General features: G+C 39.7%; 1 protein-coding gene across 14 annotated transcripts in view; it reads right to left on the bottom strand.

Moving 5' to 3' along the window:
* Positions 1-484: 484 nt before the first annotated feature.
* The window catches only part of R3HDM1 (R3H domain containing 1), a 77,439-nt gene continuing 53,855 nt past the window's right edge, over positions 485-24,068 (bottom strand). For 8 of the 14 annotated variants that reach the window (XM_033064774.2, XM_033064771.2, XM_033064782.2 and 5 more), the window contains 13 exons: positions 21,938-22,092; positions 20,525-20,626; positions 17,514-17,768; positions 16,949-17,069; positions 12,158-12,312; positions 11,477-11,625; positions 9,240-9,343; positions 8,471-8,638; positions 5,437-5,600; positions 5,092-5,242; positions 3,776-3,855; positions 2,902-2,986; positions 485-1,931 (listed from right to left, as the gene is read on the bottom strand). In XM_033064774.2, coding sequence (XP_032920665.1) covers positions 1,576-1,931; positions 2,902-2,986; positions 3,776-3,855; positions 5,092-5,242; positions 5,437-5,600; positions 8,471-8,638; positions 9,240-9,343; positions 11,477-11,625; positions 12,158-12,312; positions 16,949-17,069; positions 17,514-17,768; positions 20,525-20,626; positions 21,938-22,092 — 2,045 coding nt within the window. In that variant the 3' untranslated portion in view covers positions 485-1,575. The remainder of the gene's footprint in view (positions 1,932-2,901; positions 2,987-3,775; positions 3,856-5,091; positions 5,243-5,436; positions 5,601-8,470; positions 8,639-9,239; positions 9,344-11,476; positions 11,626-12,157; positions 12,313-16,948; positions 17,070-17,513; positions 17,769-20,524; positions 20,627-21,937; positions 22,093-24,068) is intronic. The other 6 variants (XM_033064783.2, XM_033064785.2, XM_033064776.2 and 3 more) reach the window with 5 other exon arrangements.

Below are 24,068 nucleotides of genomic sequence, written 5' to 3'. Positions count from 1 at the left end.
GCTACATTATTCCCAGAATCACTGTTTGGGTGTTCAGGGATAGAATAAATTGTATAAACAATGAAAATTAATGCTGGTTTAGGCACCTTAGTTCCTCACCTTTACCCCCTTTAAAATACTTTTTAAACAGCAAGTTGATCTTGAGTTTCCTCTTTCAGAAGTCACAAGTACACAAAATGACAGCCTTATAGAGTGAGCAGGTAGTTGCTTGTCTACACAGCAAATCAGTTCCTGAGCTAAAAATAAAAAATCAGGAACAGCCCCTTACAGCATCTGGTTATTTTCTCTTTTTTAATTATATAGAGAAACATTTAAATGTTATGAAGGGTTGGATAACATGAATGTCAGAGGAGGAACAGCAGGTGGTTTTCTAAGAGGTTCTAAGATTTGTGGGTTTAAATTCTTTTCTCACATTTGAAAGGATCCCAGTCATTAACATGAATTCATCCAGATTTCAGAAGCTTAAACAAGTGCACTGAAAAAGTTCGTGTTTGTAAACATTTATTCTTTTGAACTGAAAAAGGCTTGCATCAGCACACATTGTACAGACTTGCAAATTACACAAGTTGAAAAAGTTTTGTTTCATTTATGTGCAATGAATCTTTAATGTCCAGTGAGCATCTGCAAATGATGAAAACTTAAACCATTAAAAAGGTTTCCAGCACTTATCGAACACAATTATCTTAGCGTGAAAAGGAAGAGAAAGAGACCCATACTGGTGGGAACACAATTAAAGTGCAAACATTTTGTCACTTGTATGAAGATACATAAAGTTTCTTCACACTTTTGTTAAAAAGAAATATTAAAATGTGATTCAGTGAACATTCTTTGTAACCTATTCATAATCCCCTTTGAGTAATTATTAAACTTGCTGGATCAGAAACAAATTCTTTACGGGTACAAACTTGTAATTTCTTTTGACATTGTTTGAATGTATTGCAAAAGACAAGGACCACCTAAGGAGTTAGTTACTAAAATGATATTCTTTTTTTCTTAAAAAAAAAACCAAAACAGAAAAGACAGAAAAAGAAAAAAAGAGGGGAAAAAAAGAAAAAAACACACAAGGGACAAAGAACAGGTTAACTTGCAGATCTTGGGTAGTTTGCTAGAAAAGGAATAGAATTCCTTGAGAATGGTTCTCTTTTCCCCTCCACCAATCCTCAGGTTCCTGCCTTGGAATGGACAGCTGTGTGCTGGCTGTGAAAAGGGATTATAAAATACAAATCTGCATATGGATTTTTATGAACATCTGCTGTACAATAGAACTTTGGATCTGATACAAGATTTCAAAAATATAAAACAAAACTACTATAAAAGTAGGGGCATTTCAGCAGCATTCCTTACAGAAAGCTGCCTGTCGCAAAGATCATTCTTTGCTATTGTCTGGGATTAGCTCCATAAATTTTTTTCTTCATCTTGCTGGATTCACTGGGTTATTTATTCTTCAATGGCAAATGTCATGTGACAAAACATCCCAGGAGTCTCTGTGAAGAGAACAGAAACCCCATGACATCAAACCGATGGCGGAGGGAGGACATGGAAGTAGTAAAGGCCGAGTGTCCAGCGGTGCGAGTGCTACTGAGAGCTGGCCCTCTCCAGGACGTGCAGGTCGTAGTGCTTCTTGCTGGTTCTCAGGCGGAACTTGCTCACTGAGGTACTGCTCTGTCTCTTGAGCGCGCTCTGCGCGGCCGCCATGCTGGGGAAGGTGGCCAGCACCGTGTAGGTGGAGGCCAAGTCCCCGGCGCGTGGGGGCTCCGTGCCCCCGCCGCCGTCCCCGCAGAACCGCCGCTGCTGCTGCTGCTGCAGGCACTGGGAATCCCTCAGCCACCGGATCTTGGCACCCACTTTCAACAGTTCTCCAAAGAGCTTCTCTGCTTCCATGCGAGTTATGCCTTCTGGCAGCTCAGTAATTTCTAGAACTTTCCCCACAACTGAAAGACAAACAATGAATCTGAATTGGTTAATGCACCTAATGATAGAACACCCTACATGAAAAATTATTTATTTCATGTTTGTATCTCCAGCTGGCTGATACCAAATCCACAGGCTTTGCCTTCCTGATATTCTAGACAGCCTTTGGTCTCACGTTTAGCACTGCTTACAAATACAATCTGCTTACTTGTACAAGTGTGGAAATAAAAGGGTCCTCAGAATAAAGAGGGGAAAATAACAAAATCATCAACAACTCATTTTACAGCAGTTTTCAGAACTCACTATAACATCTCACTGGCATTGCCTAGTAACACTTCACACGTCACCGTGCCAAAAAAACTGGTCTGTCTTATCGCAAAAAAAAAAAATCCTTTCCACTAAATTGTAATAGAAAAAACTGACTTAGCTCTAACTTTCTGTGAAGAATTGGCAGTAAGTAGCAAAAATTCTTTCCAGTAAAGGTATTAAGATAGATGCCATCAGATTTCATTTGGATGACATCTTTACCAATTCCAACTAGCTAATCTGTAGATCTCCTAGTATGTCTCCATGTGCTTACATATATTAGAATGGGAAAAACTAAAAAAAACAAAACCAAAAAGCACAAACTGATTTGTGGCTTACGTCTGATTTAACTTGTTATGTCAGTACAAGGAAGCAGGGATGTGTATAATTAATAATAAATGTAACAGTATCATAGAACTTAGGTCCAGTATAAACTCTTTTAGTACTTTCCAGTCCTGAACATTTCTGGTCTTTTCTCCAGCCTTCAAAACTACTTTTCCCAATTAACTTCCCTTTTCCCCTCTCTCCATGTCTTTCTCTCCATCCTTATATTTCCAATGCTTGCCATGTCCATTTCTGTCCAATTACTCTTCACTCTGGCCCTTCTCACCTTTTCTTGTACATTCCCAGCCCATTACCATAACTCATTTTTCTGGAGGACAGTGTCAGTCAGCAGTTCTATACCTGGTTCTCCTGCACCAAGATCTGCTGAAGCAGCCTTCTTTGCTGGTTTCTTTCCCCTGTTTCCATGTCTGTTTCCAGGCTGACACTGGCAAGATTGACATAAAGGGTGTATTTTAATGACAGTCCATCAGTATCTTAAAACTTCTAGTCAGTGAAAAGCAGAGCAGAGGAATGTCTGAAAAATAACCTGCACTACCACGAGACAGAGGATTTTCACATCCAATTTTAGTTACTGAGTTTGATAATCCTACAAGTCAAGCACATTCAATCCTTCACTACAGAAGAAAGGGAGGCAATGATGGGGTGGAAAAAATAACCTTAAATCATCTTGGAAGAACATCCCCCCTGCCCCAGCCATCACATCCTCTAGCTGACATTGGGTAGAACTGAGCAAGGCAGAGGCAGGGGGTTTGTGTGTCCCAAAAATTAAATTGAGAGAAAAACTTTTCCACTTTGCTAACACAAATATTTTGGGTTTGTTTTACTTAAAAGGAACTCTTTGTTTAGAAATTACCACATGTATTTTTTTGTATATTTTTTTTAGAAATGGTTACTTGAATGAAAGTAGTTTTAGCAAAGGGTCCCCTTTATATTTTTGAATTAGCTAGTGAATTGTTTCAAATAAAAAAAAAAATCCATCATCTAAACTGGGCCTAAAAGCCAAAGTTCAGATAAATGTTTCTCCCTTTTTTACTACAACAAACAAGAACAATGGGGAGTATTGACAGAGAATAAAACTTATTGCAAAGCAAGCACCTTCCACTCAATTACTCTCCAAGTGCAATAACACATTCCCCTGTTTGAGGTGGTTGTAATGGTAGTTCTGAATCGTTTTTTTTTTCATTGTTGCCATGAGATTGTTCTTTTTTAATACCTGTTGGCTTGTTACTTGTCCACGTAATAAAGATGGATTGTATTGCAGGGGCTGGCCAAGCAATGGGTATCTGGCATCTCCTTAAAGAGAAAGGTAATTAGAAGGGTTTTTCTGTTACAGGAAATCTTCCTCCAAGTCTCTCTCACACCGAATACGTTACACAGAAGAGAAAGCAGAACCACTGTGCACAAAGCTGGGCTAACAAACTCAGAGCTGCCCTGACTCCATCAGTGTCAGCCACGTCCTGATCCCAAGGTGAAAAGGTACAAACTTCCTGCTATTTAGGGATTACACTCAAAGTTTTTGTTCACTGCAATCTTAGATAAATCCCTTCTGTTTCAAAATGAGCTGAATAAGTCTAAAGCTCCTGTCTGCATGCTAATTTAGTCATTTTCATGGTTCCCTGATTAGAGCCAGGTCCTTCTGCAGATTCCTATTTATTGCAAGGATGAACAAAGACAATGTCCTAGAAGTTTTCAGTAATCACAGCAGATTAAGGGAGTTGAGAGGTGTGCTTCAAACAGGCCACCTGGAATTTTGACAACATCAGAATACAAAGCAATGACAAAGATTATGCAACAAATAAGACAAAGGCAAGAAAATAAGCTTCTCTGTATCAATAAGAGAGACATACAGAATTTTCTGAAAGTTTTGCTTTAAAGTCAATCTTTCTGTAAAATGGACCTGCTTATTTTGAGTTTGGGAAATTTACCAGGATATTTTTGCTCACTGACAAATGCGGTTTATATCACTGTATTTTAAACAGTATCAACTAACCCATCTCAGTGAAAACTCCCATTTTCTGTTGACATGGCAACAGAGGAGTGAAATTCTTCTACAAGGATTTTTTTGTGTCCTTGGGTGGGTCCTATCTGAAATACTGAGGTACAGTCCTGGCTAGAGGCCATCCCACCATGCTTGTTGTTCTACAGAGGAATGAAGGATACAAGCTTAGGCAGTGGTGCAGTTCAGTGCATTATCAACTCATGATTTATGGTTAAGATTTGAAGTGAAATTCTAGCAAATGTTTTACTAATATTTTTAATGCTGAAATAGGAAGTTTCACAATATGAGAAAGTGTGCTAGAGAAACATTAATGAGGAGATGAAAAGCCTTTGAAGATAAGGGGGACAGTATCAGTGCAGAGTGATAAGGTGAAATTTTAAATGATGTTTGAGTGAATAATTTTGATGATTCTGCTTCAGTAGCAATACTACTAAAATAAGCCACAACTCATCAGAAGATCCTCATATAACTTGTATTTTAAAACATTCAAATAGAAATCACACACATATTTTAGTTAACTAAAAATATACCTTGTCCAGGGACAAAAGGTCTAGAAAACTGGGGCACAATAGAAAGAGGTGTCAGTGTGGGACGGATGTTCTTCATGTTTGACAGCTGGGCTGGTGCTGGTGATTGGGCTGGTGAGGTGACAGGGCTGGCCAGTTGAGGGTTATGCTGCAGCTGGAATAAACAACACGTTAGTGTTTCAAAAGTACTGCTTGAGCAAACTGAACAGCACCCACAGCCTTCAAAGATTTAAATAGCTCTATTAAATATAATCAGAGCAAGATTGTTATTCCCAAAAAGGACTTTTGAAAAAAGACCGAATTTCTGCACACTGTAAGTCCCGCTGGAAGCAAAGCAGCACCTCGTACCTGTGCAGCACCATCTAAAGTGCAGAGTTCCGTGGCCTTGTGCCCGCGGGGGTGATCACAGTAGTACTTGCCGGCTTTCCTGTGTGGTGGTGACGGGTTCCGCGGCGCGGCGCTGCCGGGCACGTTGAGCTGCATCATCACCACCCCCCCGGGCGGCGCCGCGGCTGCAACGCAAGGAGCCACAGGGCACGGTCAGCACCGCCAAAGGGGACAACACACGGAGTATGCTCTGCTAAAGGAGCTGCTGCTTCTACAAACTGCAGCAGTATCTTCTGTACAATGACATTTCTGCTAGCAGCTACACCTGCAATAGTTTACTTAGAGAGGGCTTCCCAGAACAAGAGAGTGGAGTCACTGAAACTCATTGAAAGAAATCACTCTGTTTATTAGCAGTTGACACTATTCAACATTCACTGCAGTTTCTATCAGAGCACTGTATTGCAGAATGTGATATTAAGCAAAAATATGCTTCATTTAAAAATAGAAGTCTCCTAGTTAGCTTTGTGTGATGTACAGCAATGCAGACTCAAAATATTTTCTCTGATAGGATGGCATGTATCAGAAAGACCTGGGATCAAGCTCTAGTCTAGGCTTACCCTCACTGACAAGTTCTCCCTAGGAATGCTTTTCTGCACAGATACTGCAAACTGATCCCCATACCCTGTCCCACTTGGGTACTGAGGTAGCCACAGGAACTCGAGTCAGGAGAGAACACCTGGACATCCAGCACTGTTCCACAAGGTTTCACAGCAGGAGCTGTAAGGAGAGGCTGCCCAAGAGACAAACCATCTCCCCTCCATCCCAGCTAATTTATATAATGCCTTTTTTTTTTTTAAATGGTTGTCTGTAATTTCCTTCTCTGCTCTACCCACCGTTTACAGCATTTCTCAGAAACCATGATTAAAACACACAGTTCAAACATCATTTAATCATCCATCTTTAAAGCAGGATTCTGCAGTCTTCTCAATTTACTGCCACATCACAGCATCAAGATACAGACTATAAAATGCATTCATCTGGTGCTTTTTATAATGGGCTGTTTTCACTATCCCTGGGCTTCACAAAAAGAAAGAGACTACTTCAAAAGTCAAACCAAACAATGTAGAATAAGGAATGCACAACATTAAAACTACATTAGCTTTTGTAAATTGTACTTGGAAATATTTATAACATGAGTAACTGAATTTACAATGTTTTCACATCTACACTTTCTTTTTAATGGCAACAAGTTTTAACCAGGTGTTAGAGATGGCAATCGAAGCATCAGGTATCTGGCCAGCTTTAGCAGAGGATATAAATTAAGGCATCCCTGCAAAAGCCACATTGTGAATATTTCTGTTTTGTTGCACAGCAGCATAAAATACAACTCTGTTTATGACTGCTACATAATCCAAGTAATATACAACACTAGAGTCTTCCACTGTAAAGCCAGAAAGTCCTCATATGTAAACCTGAGATACCAAACACCTATTTACACACTATGTCTAACACACAAAATGGGTTTCATTTTAATATTATATTTATCTATTTATATATTTAATAAATTATAATAATTTACATCTTACTGGTTTATATACAGAATTTCACTTTGCCACACTCTACCACACTCTTTTTGCCTTATCTCTGTTCTGTGAGAATAGAACACCCAACAAAAACATGTTTTTCTTCCAGAAACATCTACACCACCATCTCTAAAAGAGTGCCAATCTGAAATGCAATTTAAACTGCAAAAGAAAATTTTATACGTTCAGAAAATCATGTTTTTTCTTTTGCTTCTAGTTCCCCAGCATTTCAGGAAATGAAAAGAAATGGAATTCTTTTCCTAACCAAGTAGCCTGACACAATGAAGTGCCATACAGTGTGTAAGTCAGTTTGTAGACTTTAAGACCTATCAAATCCCATGAGAGAGAAAACCCAGAAATCCTTCCCCCAGCTTTACAGTCTGGTCCCCTGTAACACAGCTCTGCTGATTGTCTGTGGACCTGCTCATTGGCCCTACCTCAGAGGCCTTCATTCAGCATCTCCATGTCTTCATTTACTGAAAAGCACAAGCTTTGATTTATTCCCCAGAATTTGCTCCCCCAAGGAGATCTTCCTCTTTCCTGAAACTTCCTCAAACCCCAGCTTACAGGTCTGAACCAGGCCATCAAAACTGCACAAAACCAGCACTTCCAGGATAGCTAGGGTAGTGCAAGACCCACTTTAGACATTCTGAAATAACAATCTCCTAGAATTAAAGCCAAACAAACTTGAAGCAAAATGCAAACCAAACCAAACCTGCCCATGAGCTGCTAATCCATTTATCTTGCCACGTAACTGCCTGTTATCTATTTACTAATAAACAGCTTCAAAAACACCTTAAAGATAAATGTTTGTAAGAAACACCACACCTATAGCAGAATCTAGGTCATTGATCTAGGGTTGTTTAATCTAGTGCTTGCTTGCAAAATACTGAGATGGCAGAAGTGAGATTAATCTTTTTTACCAACCAAGCCTCTAATGTATCAAATTCCCTAACAGTAAATAAAGACAGTGCCACTGTGGTCACAGGATTGTCCTGTAATCTCTTGTTCCTTGGCTAACCCTAGTGCTCTTATTTTCCTAATCAGGCTATTAATTTTATGGTTGCACCTTCAGAGTTTTAAGTGTTTGGATATTGACATTTATAAATGTTTCATGGATTGACAAGATCTATGTCAACACTGCTTTCAAACACATTGAGGCTTTTGTTTACATACCTTCTAAAAATTACCCAAGTATTTTGTAGATCAGAACCTTCTGAAACTGACTTAAATGTTTCAATGTAACATTTACCTGCTGAGGGTGGCCTCCAGGACTGTTTCATTTAAATTCCAAGTTATCATTTAAAAAGATACAATAATAGCAATACAGATGAAGAATAAAAAAAAAGAAAAAAAATCAGAGATGGCACTCAAAGTTTCAGTTGTTCTAGCAGTCAGCCATGAAACCAATCTGAAAATTTACAGCAGGTTCTAGACAGAATGGCTTAGATGAAAATTCCAATAAAATATACCTTTTTTTGGCTGCATGATGGAAAGACCAGTGGGTGAACTTTTACATGATGAGGGTGGAGACACTATGCTGTAGTGCACAATGGAAGCAGCCTGCTGTGGCTTTGACTTGGATGAAGGTGGCAATAATGTAGGAGGTGATGGCTTCTGACTCGAATGGTTGCTATAAACTATGAAAGTAAAAGCAGTAAATAAGACTGCCATAAAAACAAAACACCCCACACAGCTTTGAAGTATTTTCAGCTTTCCAGCAGGTCAAAAAGCTACCCCACAATGCTCAGTTTTCAAACTCTTCTCAAGACCTCTTCAGAAAATCACTGCACCTACTCTGGTAACTGAAATCTAGAACGGTTCTTGAGTAGACAAGCCAAGTATGCTGCTTCCAAAATGTACCTTGCTCCTGTCAAACAGAAACCCAAATCTCAAACTTTTCAGACCCATCTGGCTATTCAGGAAAAGATGGAAGTGATTCTGCTGCCAATGTACGGCTCCCATGTCTGTCTTGACTCACCAGTAGATGTGCAAGGCATTATGATGTATGGTATCAGAAGAAAGTAACTTGAGATATTTCAAAGATAAAAAAATTTGAAATTTCAAATTAATCTGCCTCAGGGTTAAGAATGGAAAATAAATTCAAAAATGGAGCAAAAGGGGAAATAGAATACAGCAGTTAATTCTAAATCATACCCTTAATAGCAAACATCCAATCACCCAGTATAACAATAGCTAGACATTCTTTAAGCTTATCAATAAAAACTCTGTTCTTCCAACCTGCACACTGCTGCCCTTGAAGCTGCTGGGAGTTGCATGGTGATGATGTTCTAGGAAACTGTATCTGCTCTGATCCAGGAGGCTGCAAATATCCTACAGATGAACTGTAATAACAAAAAAAGAACATGACTAACAGGGATTTATGCTTCACTCATTTAATCACGACTTCTGCATTAGCTGTCTACATGTACTGCAAAATCACGGAGCTTTTGTTCATTTTAAATCAGTAATATTCCCACCTACCCCTGAATTCATTCATTCTTAAGACTGAAGCTTCTCACCTCTTCCTCTGCAAAAACACGTGCCCCACCTACACTGAGTACCTGTATTAATTCACTTATTTTGATATTCTATTTTTGTGTCCATAGCTCTATATCAGCATAAAGCATGCAGAATAATAATAATAAAAAGACAATTTGTTGTCTTGCTCACTTAAGCAGAATTAGGTCTCGGTTAAGCGATTCCCCACAGTCCCTGCCATGGGGATTTGGGATGCAGTCCCTCAGCTGGGGGCTGGCCCTGGGCAGCTGGGGCAGCACACCAAAGACACAGCTTTGCTCCAGGGTCCACTGACACAGCCCAGAGAGGAGATGGCTTTTCCAAAGGGGGTGGGAAACGGAACACGACTCCAGGGATAAACAACCATCCAGCTGTTTGCAAAATGTAGGAAAAGGATAACTTTAAAAGTTGATTTATGCCAGGTAGTTTTTCAGGGTTATCAGGGGAAAACCAGGTAATGGACATAGTTAGATTCTATTATACCACTAGTGCTCAGCTAGAACATCAGATTGGTGGCCCATAATCAGAACAATGCCTACAGAATCCTGTACTAACAGATAAACATTCAGAGAACAAAACAATTCCTTCAAATGGTGAGGGGAAAAAAAGTAGGTTTAATCCTCTTGGACCTACTATTTTTATAGCTATATTATCGAAAGTTTGTTCCATCCTTGGTCCCATAGGTCACTTATATAATTTTAATTTAAAGATTCCCTTCCATTAAAGCAGACAAAACCAAGTGAAAACTAACACAGATGCTCTCACACAGCTTCTGATCTGCCTGATTCTGGTTTTCAGCAGTGACCTGTAGGTTTGACACTCAGCTCCTGCAGAACAGCATTCTGCTTTCCTTGTTCAAGGGCTGCAGCATAACTATTCTGATGAAAGCAAGATGCTGTCTTTGGTTGCTTGCTTGCTCTGAATTCCTAATAAATGAGAGGGACATTCTAAATTACACAAAAGATCAAGCAACCAAACTTAATTCAAATAAAGTCTGGAATTATGCCGACCTGGGACTTCACTGAATCTCAAATATAGTAACTACAGAAAAGGATTTAAAAAAACTTCAGATACAAAGAGCAAGAATTCAGATTTAAGTGGACGAAACCATGCAGCGATGACACAAATACTACTGAAGTCTGCACTCTGAAAAGGATGAACAGGCTTCAAACTGTTGCTGCTTGTTTAAAAGCTCCCAGGTATTTTTAAATGTTGCACATTTCTAAGTTCAAAAAAACTCGAGGAAGAAAAATTGGTAACAAGCATTATTCCTAATGAATTCTCCTAGGTACTTGCCTATCTGTTCTCAAATAGATTGCTTTGGGGATACAGATGTGTATTCAGGGAGGGCTGTACATGCAGACCAATTTGCTGCTACCAAGGTGGGTTAGGAAAAAAAAACAAAAAAAAAGAAGAAAAAAGGTTACTTATCAAACAGAAGCCAAGTTTCTATACTTGTTTCACAGCCAGCTTGGTGCCAGCAGGCCTCATCAACAATACAAAGTAAGCTAAACCTATTCCATTCCAAAAAAGAAGTCAGTCTTTTGTCTTTTTCTGGGATTCAAATTATTTTTCCTTGACACATTCTGAATGCAGTATCTTTGACAAAACCAGCGAAAATGGACAGTCATCTTAAATATTACTCCAGAAGGACTGAGCTGCTTAGCACACTGGTGTTTCATGGGTAAGGAACAGAACACAGAAAATGTAAGAGGTGGAACGGCAGCAGAGTATTGCTGTAAGTGCTATGGAGACAATGTTTTCCAGTCCAACAAGTATGTCACAGTTAAAGCAGTACTGCTTGTTTCACTTAATTGCATAGGAGCAAAAATAGAGTGCCTGTAAGTCTGCCTTTAAAATAATAGTTTTAATATCTGCAGTACTAAGAGCAGATGCTGTCAGTTCTTACAAAGGCACTAAGCCCAGCTGCAGAGAAATCAAGTACCAGTTAAACTTACCTTAGGTTGTTCTGTTGACCTGATGGAATGACACTGTAGTAGACTGGCATTCCTGTGGTGGGCAGTCCTTGGCTGGACTGGCTGGGAATTATAACAGGCTGCTGATATGTCTGCTGGGGCACTGCTTGGGAACCTTGAGGCACCGAAACCTGCAATGGGCCACACAGTAAGGCTGTCTTCTGCAGACAATGTTTCTGCCTCTTGACCATCAATAAGAATTTAAAAATAACCCCAGAAACTGAAAGATCTCCTGGAGTTCTCTAAATCCACAAAATGGTGGCAACAGCTAAAATAACAATGCAATATTAAAAAAACTCTTTAAATCTTCTTTCCCCCCAAATGGAAATGTTGGCTCCAAGGAACTCCATAAATTAACAATGTATTTTCTCTACAACAGAAAGTGGTGTGGTGGGAAGGAAACCTTCCAAGCTTTTCTTCCCCACCCTCTGAACTGTAACTGATGCAGCACTTGGCTTTCAACAGGACTAGAACCAGTGCACTTGTGACACTTTCTTCTCACTTCAGTTGTGGGTTTGTATCTTTAACTTCTGTCCCCAAAGTCAACTTTGACACCTGCTTGCAGCTTTCTGCCATTTCTACCATAAAGAAAAGGACTTAAAGAAAACCCCAACACTCAAACCCCCAGAAGAGTCAGTGGAAAGTTCTGAATACATTACCCACCTGATAAGATGGCACTGAGGGATATGGAACAATCACACCTTGAATTTGATTCCCAATGTTGTTGTGTTGGCCACTGACTAGATTTTGATTCTGAGACTGCTGAACTCCAACTAAACCCTGGTAGTTTTGCTGCTGGTTGGACAAAATCTGGTAACCTGAAATTATACATTTAAATCTTATTTTGAAATAATGAACACATTTTAAGCATAGTTGCCTATGTGAAAATACACGTGTAGCATTTTCCAATGGCTTGTTTAATCTGGCAGCTTCACAACAGTTGAAGTTATCATGCATATAAAAAGAAGCCAACATTAAAATTAATAGATTCACTCATTTGGATTCAGCATGAAATATTATCCAAACTGTTTGCAATGCTGCTCCCACATGCATGCACTACTCATTTACACTCTGGCTTACATGCATTAACACCTTGATTTGACAGGTGAAAGCTGGAAGCACTTGAACAAAGCATGCTGGACAGGATCAAACCCAATTCATTGTCTGCTACTGTGAACAAGGCCATTCCAGGTACTCCAGTTTGGAAACTCTACATATGCAAAATTCAGCTTGGACCTCAGGTGCCCCAGGGGTCAGAGCATCTTGACTGCAATTCAAAACTAAATCAGACTTCAGGAAAATTTGCGTAAGGCATGTGTGCAAATCCTTCCCAAAGGGGCAATTTCTTTTGAAATCTCTAATGCTAAAACCAACTGGGGACTGAGAAAAATCTTCCAAGTTCAAGCCATGTTGGTACATAGTGGAAGATGTTTTATATTCAAAGTTATCTTAGGGATACAAAAAGATTTTCATATTCACCCCTCTACAGTGTCTCTAAACCAATTTATTATTTCTTAAACTGGTATCCTCTCCTATCTTTCAAAAATTGCCTAAAAAAACCCCACCCTGCCCCAAAACACAAACCAAAACACCCCAAGCATGAGTGCCAAACAGGAAATCTGTGCATTTATCAAATCCAACCTAAACTCCCCCTTTCCTCTTTTTTTAAAAAGCATTTAGCAGGTAACTGCTACCATGGATCCAAACACATGCAGAACACAAGTTCTTTTTCTCTCATGTTCTATCATACAGGTGTGCTCTACTTACCCCATCAGCAAAACCCCAGCACAGTCAGTGTTTCTGAGACAAAGCCAGTTATCCCTCCAGAATAACAAAACTGGGCTTGTCAAGATGCACTGACGGCAAGAAGAGTCTGTGTTTGAGTTGGACATAATCACAGCCCACTGACCTTGACATTCCCCATGCTCCCTACCTTGGCAACCAACTATAATAGAGCAAATTTAGCTGCAAAAACTCACTTGGGTTTTCTTTAAGCTGTGCTAAAAAAAGTCTTGGTCTATTCTGAAAGTAATTCAGTTAAAGTAAAACCTTTTTGTGAGCAGCACCCACCAATGTTCATTGATTTCATCCACACAGAGTACAATGAACATTGTGCACTAACAGCCTCAGCAGGCTCTCTATAGAAATTGCAACAATGAACACTAAAAGAAGACTGTTAATATAATCAAATATTGCTTCAGAAAATTAAAGGGAAGAAGGTTCAGTTTGTTAAAACCAAGACAGCTATTCATTAGAAACACACAACACTATAAATATTTTCAGAGGACTAGACAAAACTTCAGAACAACACATGCTTGAAGTAGGATTAGTACTTAGAATTTTCAATAACTTAAGTTTGAACTGTGTACAAAATGCCCTTCATATCTGTTATATACAAAATGTTTGAACATACTTTGTTATAAAACAATCTATGGCCCCTAAAAAGCAGCAGAATGGGAAGCTGTGGTGTGACAGACCCAATCAGTGCACCCACAGCCTCAACCCCTCATGTCCTAGAAATTGCAATGGACCCATGAGTAGTTCTGCAGCCTTTTCTGGCACTTGCAGAGACAGAGACAATCAATTCTGGAAGCAGAGGGAACTGGAACAATACAAATTGGCTGCCACGAAGGTTCCCCAGAGGGTTCCAAAGAATGCTCTATTTTTAGAGCAGTTTCACCTCTGCACAGAGTGGGCTAACAGAAATGCAGTACTCAGCACAAACCCCACACCTGCCACAGCAGATTGTCCCATTACACAGAAATATCTGAAACAGGAGGTAAAAATAGGAGCAGGTTTCTTAGCATTTACATAATTCAAAAGAAATCACAGTTAATATAAGAAAAGTTAACTCAAAGAATGTAGAAATACATTTTCTAAATAATGCATTAGGAGTGAGAAACTCTTTATTGAAGAACAGGAAAGCAAGTTCAGCCACTCAGTTAATGAGCTGGGAGTTGATGAGCTTGGTTATGACTACTAAAACTACAGCTACTGTTACAGCTGGAGTAGTTTTATCCCTGGCTTGTGAAGCAAAAGCCAGTTGAACTGCAGCTGATGCTCCTACAGGAACTGTAGTTCAGACTGGATTTTTAAACAACCTGTAGTTAGGTCTTATGGTGACTGGGCTGACATAAACATGGCAATTGAAAATGCTTTTTTCCTTAAGGAGAGTTTTCTTCTCCCAACATCTTTTGGGCAACAAAAGCATTTTTATTAAAAGCTACCTGCAACCCCCCAAATATTCCACCTGAAATCCCTATAAAAAGGAAGGCAGGAAGCAGCTGAAAAAGAGACCGGTTCACTGTGAGAAATGTAAACCTCTCAGACAGTGTTACGGCCCCGAATCCAACAGCTCATCAATAGTCAGGCCACTCCTCAGCATTAGACCAGAAGTGGGTCCAGTTGCCATGCTCTCAGAAGCTGTCATCTTTTATCTGAATTTGTGTTTGCAGAGTTATTTCAGAGCTAGTCACCACTTCCCGAGATGAACAAACCCCATGGCTTTTATGTAATGCAAGATTTATAACTCTCATTTTTGCCCAGGCACTTTGCTGTATGAGAAAAGCAACATGGTGCCTTTGGCTCAAAACCACACATTGCTAATAAGCATCAACCACTTCAGGTGTAGCTTTATATCAAATTAATACACATCTCAGTGGCTTAAAATAAATTACAAGCAAGGGAATTTTCAAATATACCGTCTTATGAGGTGTTTCCAGAACAGATAGTTTCTAAAACGCTGATTCAAATTTGCCTATAAAGCATTAAATGAGAATCAGCAATGGCTGGAGAGCAATTTGGAGATTTTCAGTTAAACACTAACTATGCAATTTCTGGTGAGATCCTTCTTTCTCCCATTAGTGCTGGCAAACACCAGGTAACCAAAGTGAATAGAATTACTGGCTGGACCATCCCCATCCTACCTAAACATGATCCCTTGATGTCAGAGTGCAGGTCCAGGGTACATGATCAAAGCAGGGGAGCAGCTGTCTGCACAGCTTGCTTATTTTGTTTCTTCCAGGACAGAGGGAGTTTATCTGCTGACACTTTTCACCCAAAGCAGTTAAACTCAGTTAAAATATAAAGAGCTAAAAACATACCAGAAAGGAACTTACCTAATAGTAACCAGTCCATCCCTTTGTACCTTATCACCCCATGCTTTCCAATTCAGACAGGTTTATTTGGGTACAAATAAACACACAGCTCTCTGATTGGGGAGTTGGTGTGCTACTCACACAGGGTGTGTCCCCACAGTGGGAAGTAATGCCTCCTAAACCTCAGAGTTTTTGCTATTAAGTAGTCTAGGTATTAAAAATTCTGAGGCAGGAAAGCAGGTTGTGTAATACAGTTGGGTGATACATCTCTAACACCAGTAGATAACACAAGCTGCAAAACCAAGTAATTTATTTTCCTTTGAAAAAAATTTTGTGAACTGAACCCTTAATAACTCCATCAAGTGTTGCTACTATTGGAGCACTTCCTAGAAGAAGTGCAGAAGAAGAGCCATCCCTCTTATATGCTGCTTCACATGACATAAATCCAGTTAATATTTGTAAAAGCTGATCTTTTATCCTGGTTCTGTAAAGCAACATGTAATTGGGGGCAGAGGAAGGAATTAGAAAGACCCTCCTGAATGAAACTCAGAAGGATGTTATGTATTCAACTAAGAGCTGGTATAAAAGCCTGGTCTTTGAGAATCTCTGCCTTCAAACATCACCAGTTACTTCTGAAAGTTTTGACCATGAGTCAAGATATTACTGAGAAGTAGAATACAAAGGAATACAAATCTTACTGAAGAAGTAATAACAATATTTAGAAGTACTGATTGTCAGAATAACAGTAGCCTACAGTTAAAATCTGTAAGGAAAAAAAAGACAAGAAAGGAAGGAGATGGAAATGAAGCTTGCCAACATTCATAGAAGGGTAACTCAGACAGTTAAGAAGTGTTTACTAAAATAGGTAACCACATAAGTCTCATTTATATATATTTCATCCAATACCCTGATATGGTTAATCACAGGACAGAAAAACAGAGTAAAACAGTATCAGCAGTATCTTCTGCACAGCACTCTTTTCATGCCACAGCATCTGAGATTAGGATCTTTAGCTTAGAACTTTCAGTTAAGGTACATCTCTTTAATGTTACATCATTTCAAAGTCTTTATCTAATTTATCTTTGCAAGTTAATCAAGTTATTAGTTACTAAGTTACAAATTTTTAAAATTATTAACTTTTAAATTTTAAAACCCCTCTAATTATCGTTACAGCATGCACCACTCAAAGGAATGGCTTGAATCCCAAGTGCCTCAAAATTTTCTACCTTAGGTTACACTTTGTATTCTACATGTGATCCCCTATTTTAAATTTTACAGCAAAGTAAGTTTAAAATGAAAAAGCTGGAGAAAAAGCACATGAAGTGTTCTAATGGAAAGCTGAAAGAGTTGAACAAACCTGTCTGCTGGCCAGGCTGTGGCAGGGCCTGGCCCTGCTGCGGGCTGTAAGGGACAGAAACAGGGCGGTACTGCTGGCTGGAGTGAGGGTACTGGCTGGGGCTGCAGTAACAGGGTGGCATCTGCAAAGGAACAACCACAGGGTCACCTGCATGCAGCTCTAGAGAAGGCAGACATCTAAAGCAACATCCATAAAAGAAAGATGCAAAACTTATTAAAAGGTGCAATGGATGTTAAATAGTTCAGCGAATAAAATCCCTTACACTACATAAATTCCCTCTTTAGTAGCCAATTTCTCTACTTTTCTCATTGAAGCAACAACAGGCTTTTGAAAGACAAGAAAACTATGCAGAACATGCATTTTACCAGGTACAATAGGAAAACCTGTGTGATTGTTGCTCCTCAAGTAAACTGAAGTCATTCATTACAAAGCACATACCCAGAAAAGACCCCAGCATAGCAGAGCTGCAGCTCTGCAGGAACCCCAGCCTGTATGAAAGGCTCCTGAGCAGAAGAACAGGCTGAGCTTTCCCCCAGCTCTCAGGAGGCTGTATGAGCCGTGGTACCTGTGGCACAGGCTGCTGCACAAATCCCTGCTGCGGGAGCACGGGCTGGCTCACGGGGTGCCCGGGGCCGGAGTAGGGCGCTGCGGGCGGCGCTGCGGGCGGCGCTGCGGGAGTGGCAGTGAGGATGTAGCCGGGCTGCTGCGGGGGCTGCAGCACCACCCCGGGCTGGAACAGCGCCGGCCCGGCCTCGCCGCCTTCCCCCGGGGGCTGCCGCGCCAGGCTCAGGTGGCTGAACTGCGATCCCAGGTTGTCTTGCTGCAGGCGTGGGAAAAACAGCAAAAACTTCATTTGCACATGCACGTTCAAGGAAAAAGAAATAAAATAGCCGAATAGCTCAGTAAGTTTCAGACAGCACATCTCACATTACTGGGCAGTAGCACGAGCAGCCAAAGAACAACAGCAAAGATGGAACTGCAGCAGATTATCTTCAGGACTTACAGCAGGAGAGAATGTCCATGTGCAGATTTCACTCTTTGCACTGCCTTTTGGATTACATCTGCCTTTATTTACTTATTGTGAGAATTCATTTGTCAAAAAAGAAAGTTCAGAATTTGTGTCACTAACATTTTCTGACTGAACTCCAAAACTTTTTTCCTTTAACCCCAGTTAAAATAGCAAGATACATCAGGATGGCTGAAGTAAATTTTTGGTTTTAAGAGTTTAACATAATGATGTTCTAACCCCGAGTTAAAAGGTACATTCCTCTATCTTAGTCATTGTCCTACATGCAAAGTTTAATTATCTTTTCATCTGAAATCAAGTAACAGCAGAAATGTGTTCCAGTGGTTACCCTCTGTCTGCATTTTGTTAACAGCTGACAGGATGCCACTGATTGCACTCTGCACTGCAGGGCTCCTGTGGAATCTGGAGCTTCTGTTTCTGTAACTCCAAGCTCCTTTTCTTAACAAGCAATACAGCATCAGATTAGCCACATCCTGATAATCAGAAGTGATCACTAACTAGAATTGCTTTTTTTTGCTAAACAGGAAGATTTGGTTCATACCAAAAAAGTGGACTCTCCAAACATGCAGGAACATTAAAACTATTTCAAGACTACTTGATCTTAGATCATCCTGAAGACAGGAATTAATCAAGAAAAAGTAAGTGCAAGCTCCATCTTTTACTGATTAGCTAAATCCACATTTTATGATGTTATGATTTTTTTTTAGTTTCCAGGCTAAAGATATTATTAATTACTGCCGGAAATATGAATTTGCACCTAAAACTTAATTTAGTATACCTTTAGTATGTATTTAGTATATCTTAAAAAGCCTTATTTTCATTAGATAATAATCTGACTTAGGTATTTCATTACTTAATGGAACCCATTAAATGCATTGGATTTTCTACATTGGATTTTACATTCTGCTTTTCCAAACCCTGGGTTTGAAGAAGAGATATTGCATGTGAGTTATCTTAGCTCTAAACATGTCTGAAGGATAAACCCAAGCCACAGCACACTAATTTCTGTTACACTACCAGGGTAAGTAAAGTCTGACCTGGTCACTGTGACAGTGACTGGTGTGGTACAAGCAGGATTCAGCCCTGGAACACGGCATTCCCAATAAGTGGAGAAAGAACTCTCCTGGTGCCAACTACAGAGGTGTTACACTTGGAATACAATCCAAGACCATCAATGCTTTTCACTATGTTACATAAATTACCATTAGCAGGAATAAATGTTTGAAACTGCCAGGGCACTTAGTATTGGAATCTATTTTCTGAATGTGAAATGCTTTGAAATTGCTACAAACAGGAAGGAGGTTTCTTCTCTGCTTTAGCACCTATTAAAACTCTCATTTTACTTCAGAAGCAACATTTCTATTGGATTCAGCTAAAACTGCATTTATTGTAAGAAATTTCTGATTAATGTTGAAAATTAACTATTGTACAACACTGTGGTGGGTTAACCTTGGCTGCCTCCTAAGTACCCCCCAAATCCTTCCTCTCATCCTCAGAAAATATGAGGAAAATATGGGCCAAGAAAAGGACAGGAAAATCATTCACCAGTTCCCACCACAGGAAGATTAAATTTATTTATGCCAATTAATAACAGAGTAGGATAGTGAGAAATAAAACTAAAATCCACTTTTCTCAACCCCACTGCTTCTTCCCAGACTCAAATTCTCTCCCAAATTCTTCTACCTCCTCCTCCAAGTATCACAAGGGATGGAGAATGGGGCCAGTCATGTCTCTACTAATTCTTCCTCCTCACTCTTCTACTCCAGGATGGGTTCCCACCCACAGGACACAATCCTTCACAAACCTCTTCAATGTGGGCTCTTCCCAAAGGCTGGAGTCCTTCAGGAGTCGATGCCCTAGTGTGGGTCCTAGCAGAAAACTGCTCCTCCCTGCTCCAAAACCTTGACACATAAACTCAACACAAACATGCACTCAGAGTATCAGAGCACACTTTGACCTGGACTCTAGTTCAGCTTCTCCCTTGGATAACAACTCTCCTTTACTTCCTTTACTAAGTTTCAGTTTCACTTTGTGTGGCTTTTCTTCTTTTTTCCTGTTTTTTGATAGACTAAGATATTTTGTTTCCAGCTTCTACTTAATAAACAATGAATACTAGACAAGTGGGAGTGTTGAAAGTTCTACCAAAGAGGCTACAAAAGGTAACCAGAAAAAAATCAGAGCAGCTGATCCCTCAGAATATATTAAGGTTCAGCAGAAGAGTGAGCAGACAATGAAACAATAAGAAACAATGGGAAGAGGTTAATCCAGAGACATAAAAAGGTACTGACTGGCTAATGAAACAGCACTGAAAAACTTCCTTTACAAAAGGAAATGGAAATAATATGTCTCAAAATATGGAGAGATACAGCCTTAATTGCACATATTCCTGCTGAACATGAAATGTTCCCATCCTGGGCACTCAGGTGCTGTGTCACTGTGATTGAGAGCCAGTCACTACCCTGGTATCACTGCACTCCAGCAGGCAAGCAAAGGTCAGCAGGCAGCAGAGCTGGGGCTGTGCAGGGAGCAGAGAAGAGAAGGTGGAATACCACAGAGTATTGCTGTGCAGAGGAGGCTGGCAGCAGCGGGGGTGGGTACGACACTGCAGAGTACTGGACAGGCTGGGAGGAAGGCTGCAGAGCCCGCAGAGGCTGCAGAAATAACAGGGTTATGAACAAGGTTAACACCAGAGCAAGAGAAGTGAAAACGAGTCTTTTGTAACAGAGAAAGGCATCTGTGCTCCAAAAGAGCAACTCACTCCACTCCCAGAAACAGAATGGATACTTCTTTTTTCTTAAGACTGCATTTTAGAACAAAAACAGAAGTAACTCTGAATATCTCAGCCTCTCAAAAGACATCCATTGCTTTGTTATACACTATATTAGCTATGTCAGCAATTGCTTCTATTTAACATTTACTGTTTCCTTCAGAGACTAAAAACTCCACATGCATTTTAAACACAAGCTCTTTGAAAGCATCTAAAGGCAGAATGAATTTACTACTAATCATGGATTCAAACATACTACTTTCATTTTTTCAACAATACTAAAGTATTTTCTCTAGATAGTTATCATTGCTCATAGTATTTCAGGAGTTTAATTCCAACATCCACTGAGAAGGTAATCAGAGAATTGGTACATTTTTGTGAAGAAAATGGCAAATATTACATACACACTTCTGTGAATTACAGTACAAAGGAGACCTTTTTCAAATCAGACCAGCTCTACTGTGGCAAACCCAGTTATCTGAACAGGTTTAAACAGGAAAACAAATAAACAAAAGGTAAAAGGTTTAGATGAAGTTCTATAAATAACTTTTCAATAAAATTCAAGAATCATCTGAAAATACCACAGGAGACTACAGCCAGTACCTTGGTGCCTAAAATAGCTGCTGTGGAGAGGGAGAACCCTCCCTTCTCCTGCCCTTACCTTTTGCTTTTCTTCTTCTAGGGCTGGGACAGTCTTTAATCTGGCCTATTTTACTAAACTCTAGTACAAAACAAGGATAAAACATATCCTTTACTTGTGTGTGTGGCTTTGTGAGCAGAATAGGCTGCATGCCACTCATGAGATGTTCATGTTGTACCAGTCCTGAGCTACTCCTGTGCCATGACTCCTGCTTGTGCTGTACAGCCCAGGAATTCATCTGGCTGAGAAACAACCCTAAGACAAGAAACCCAAGATTGCAGTTGGATTAACTCTCTTCCCAGCTGCAAACTATATTGCTCTTAATGCCTGAGTAACTCCACAGTGCAATTAGGGATGGAGGCAGAACCTCTTGTCCTTCCTAGCAGAACTAAAATTCCTCAGCATTTTTAAGAAAAGGTGCCTACCATGCTCAGGTATGAACAGAAAAGCCCAGCTACCCTTATCTGTGAGACTGCAGGAGAATCAATAACCCCACCCCTGCTCCAGAGCTCAGCAGAGCCCTGGTGTCCCTGAGCATGTGTTTGACAAGTGCACCTGTGAGAGGACGGGACTGGCTCCGGGCTGGTGCTGGGCAGGGCTGGGCAGGGCTGGCTGAGGGGCAGCTCCAGGCACTTGGCTCCTAGCAGGCTGCTGAGGCAGGGGAGGGTTGTACACCACCGGAGTGCCGTCGGGATTGAGGAACGGCTGACCTGAGGGAGAGACGGCAAACACAAACAGCTGCACCATCTGGGCTGGGAGAGAGCAGGCTCATGTACTTACAGCAGGCAAAATGAGTACAAGAATGAAATTTAAAAATAAGTGAAGTCATACTGGTTTACATGACAGATTCATGCCAAATGCCACAACTCTAACAGCAATGACTACATGCAGATAAAACCCAAAACACTTAAGGCAAACAAAGGCACCCCAACCCCAGTCTTTATGTATTGAACACACAAAAATTTCTTATATCCTAATAATATCCATCTTGAAACTTGACTTTTAATCAAGTAGATTGAATATGACAGGAGCAATAAAGGAAAACCCTACTAAAATACTGTTTTAAGGATCTTTTAAAATTTCATCTCCTTTAATCAATTTGAAAACCAGTCAGAACACAGGAGAGCTCAAAGGCAAATATTTTTTGAAAACTACATAAAGCAATAGCTGCCCTGGTATTCCCATGACTGCTAATGAGATTACTTATAAAGGACTTTCTTCCCCTATTCTTAGATTAATTGGCTTTTAGCTTTCAAAATAAATAACATAGAATTATTCTTCTATTTAATAACTTGCAACCTCAGTATTACAGCAATGGACCAATGAAAAATAATTGAAAAATAAACTCTATACAAGTAAATTATAAAAAATCCCCAGTGCTTTCTTTTTGTACCTGGGTTGAAAAAAACTAAAACAAATCAAAGGAACAGCAGCCTGTGCCTACCTGCTTAGTGACACATTGTCCTGCACTGGCTTATTCTGATGCTTGAAGGGCCCACCACTGATGTAAATTTTTCTGTCCTCTGATTTAAAGATATCCTTTCCAGAAAGGTTTAAACTGAGCCTAAAGCCTTTGCACCCAGTCAAAGCAGACTAATGCTCCTCCAGACTTCTTGGGCCATCACACTTCAATGCAAGTGCTCAACATAAAGAGTGGAACAGTTACTGAAGAAAGGACTGGGGAATTCATGGCACACACAGAGCATGAACAGACCTGCAAAAAGAAGCTACAGCAGGACTGCAGCTCATCAGGTGATACTCAACTGAGCTTAAGAGATTTCTCTTTAACACTCAAGAACTGGGAATGTTCACATCAATAGGGACTCAGATTTTCTTATTTCCTTCTACTTCCTGCTAATCTTCACTTATTTCTTTAGTGGCTGGGTAACTGTCTCTTCCTGAGTACCAAGGCATAGAATCCTCTGTCAGAAACTCTGATGAACCAATCTCTGCTTGGCTAGCATTGGAACAATAAAGCCAGAGGAACAATTACAGAATATGATGATTTGAGTACATGGGAAATCAAAGTTTATCTACACCTAAATATTCCTTGCTCTCAAAGTGTTCTTGGTCTTCTTCTTATAGAAGACATTGACATAATTATGGAAGACTACTGATGAACTTAGCTCCAAGATGAAAATACATTCTGCTCCAAGTCCAATGGCTAGCTATGAAAATTTGCAGCACTCATTTGTAACCCAATTTTTGGCAATTGATTCATATTAAGGAAAAGGATGAATTTAACTATTCCAATGTTACATATTCTAGTTAAAGAAATTTACTACATGATTGTTTTAACAACACCAATGAGAAACATTTTGCTTCAAACATCACATGCAGTTATATTCAAACATAATCAGGTCCATCTACAGAATGATGGTAAATATATCCTGAAGTATTTTATTTTCTACAATGAAAACAAATAATGGTACTAAAATTAAAATATATAATTTCCTAAAATTAAGATATTTTACATGAAAGGTAAATTAAAATTTTCAGGGTTACCTAATTTATAAGTAAAAGTTTGCCCAGAGAATGCTAACTCATAATTTAATCCAGACAAGTTATTACAGATCTCCTTGCATCTATATTATGAAGTAACAATTTCTTACTACTTACTAAAAAATACCAGTATTGGCCAACTACAACAACACTGATTTAATCCTGTTTTAAAGTGACAAGGAGA

This window comes from Catharus ustulatus, chromosome 7 (genome assembly GCF_009819885.2).
Source record: "Catharus ustulatus isolate bCatUst1 chromosome 7, bCatUst1.pri.v2, whole genome shotgun sequence".
NCBI classification, from domain to species: Eukaryota; Metazoa; Chordata; class Aves; order Passeriformes; family Turdidae; genus Catharus; species Catharus ustulatus.
Note: the sequence above shows the minus strand (reverse complement) of the source record. Positions and strands in the feature narration are given on the sequence as shown.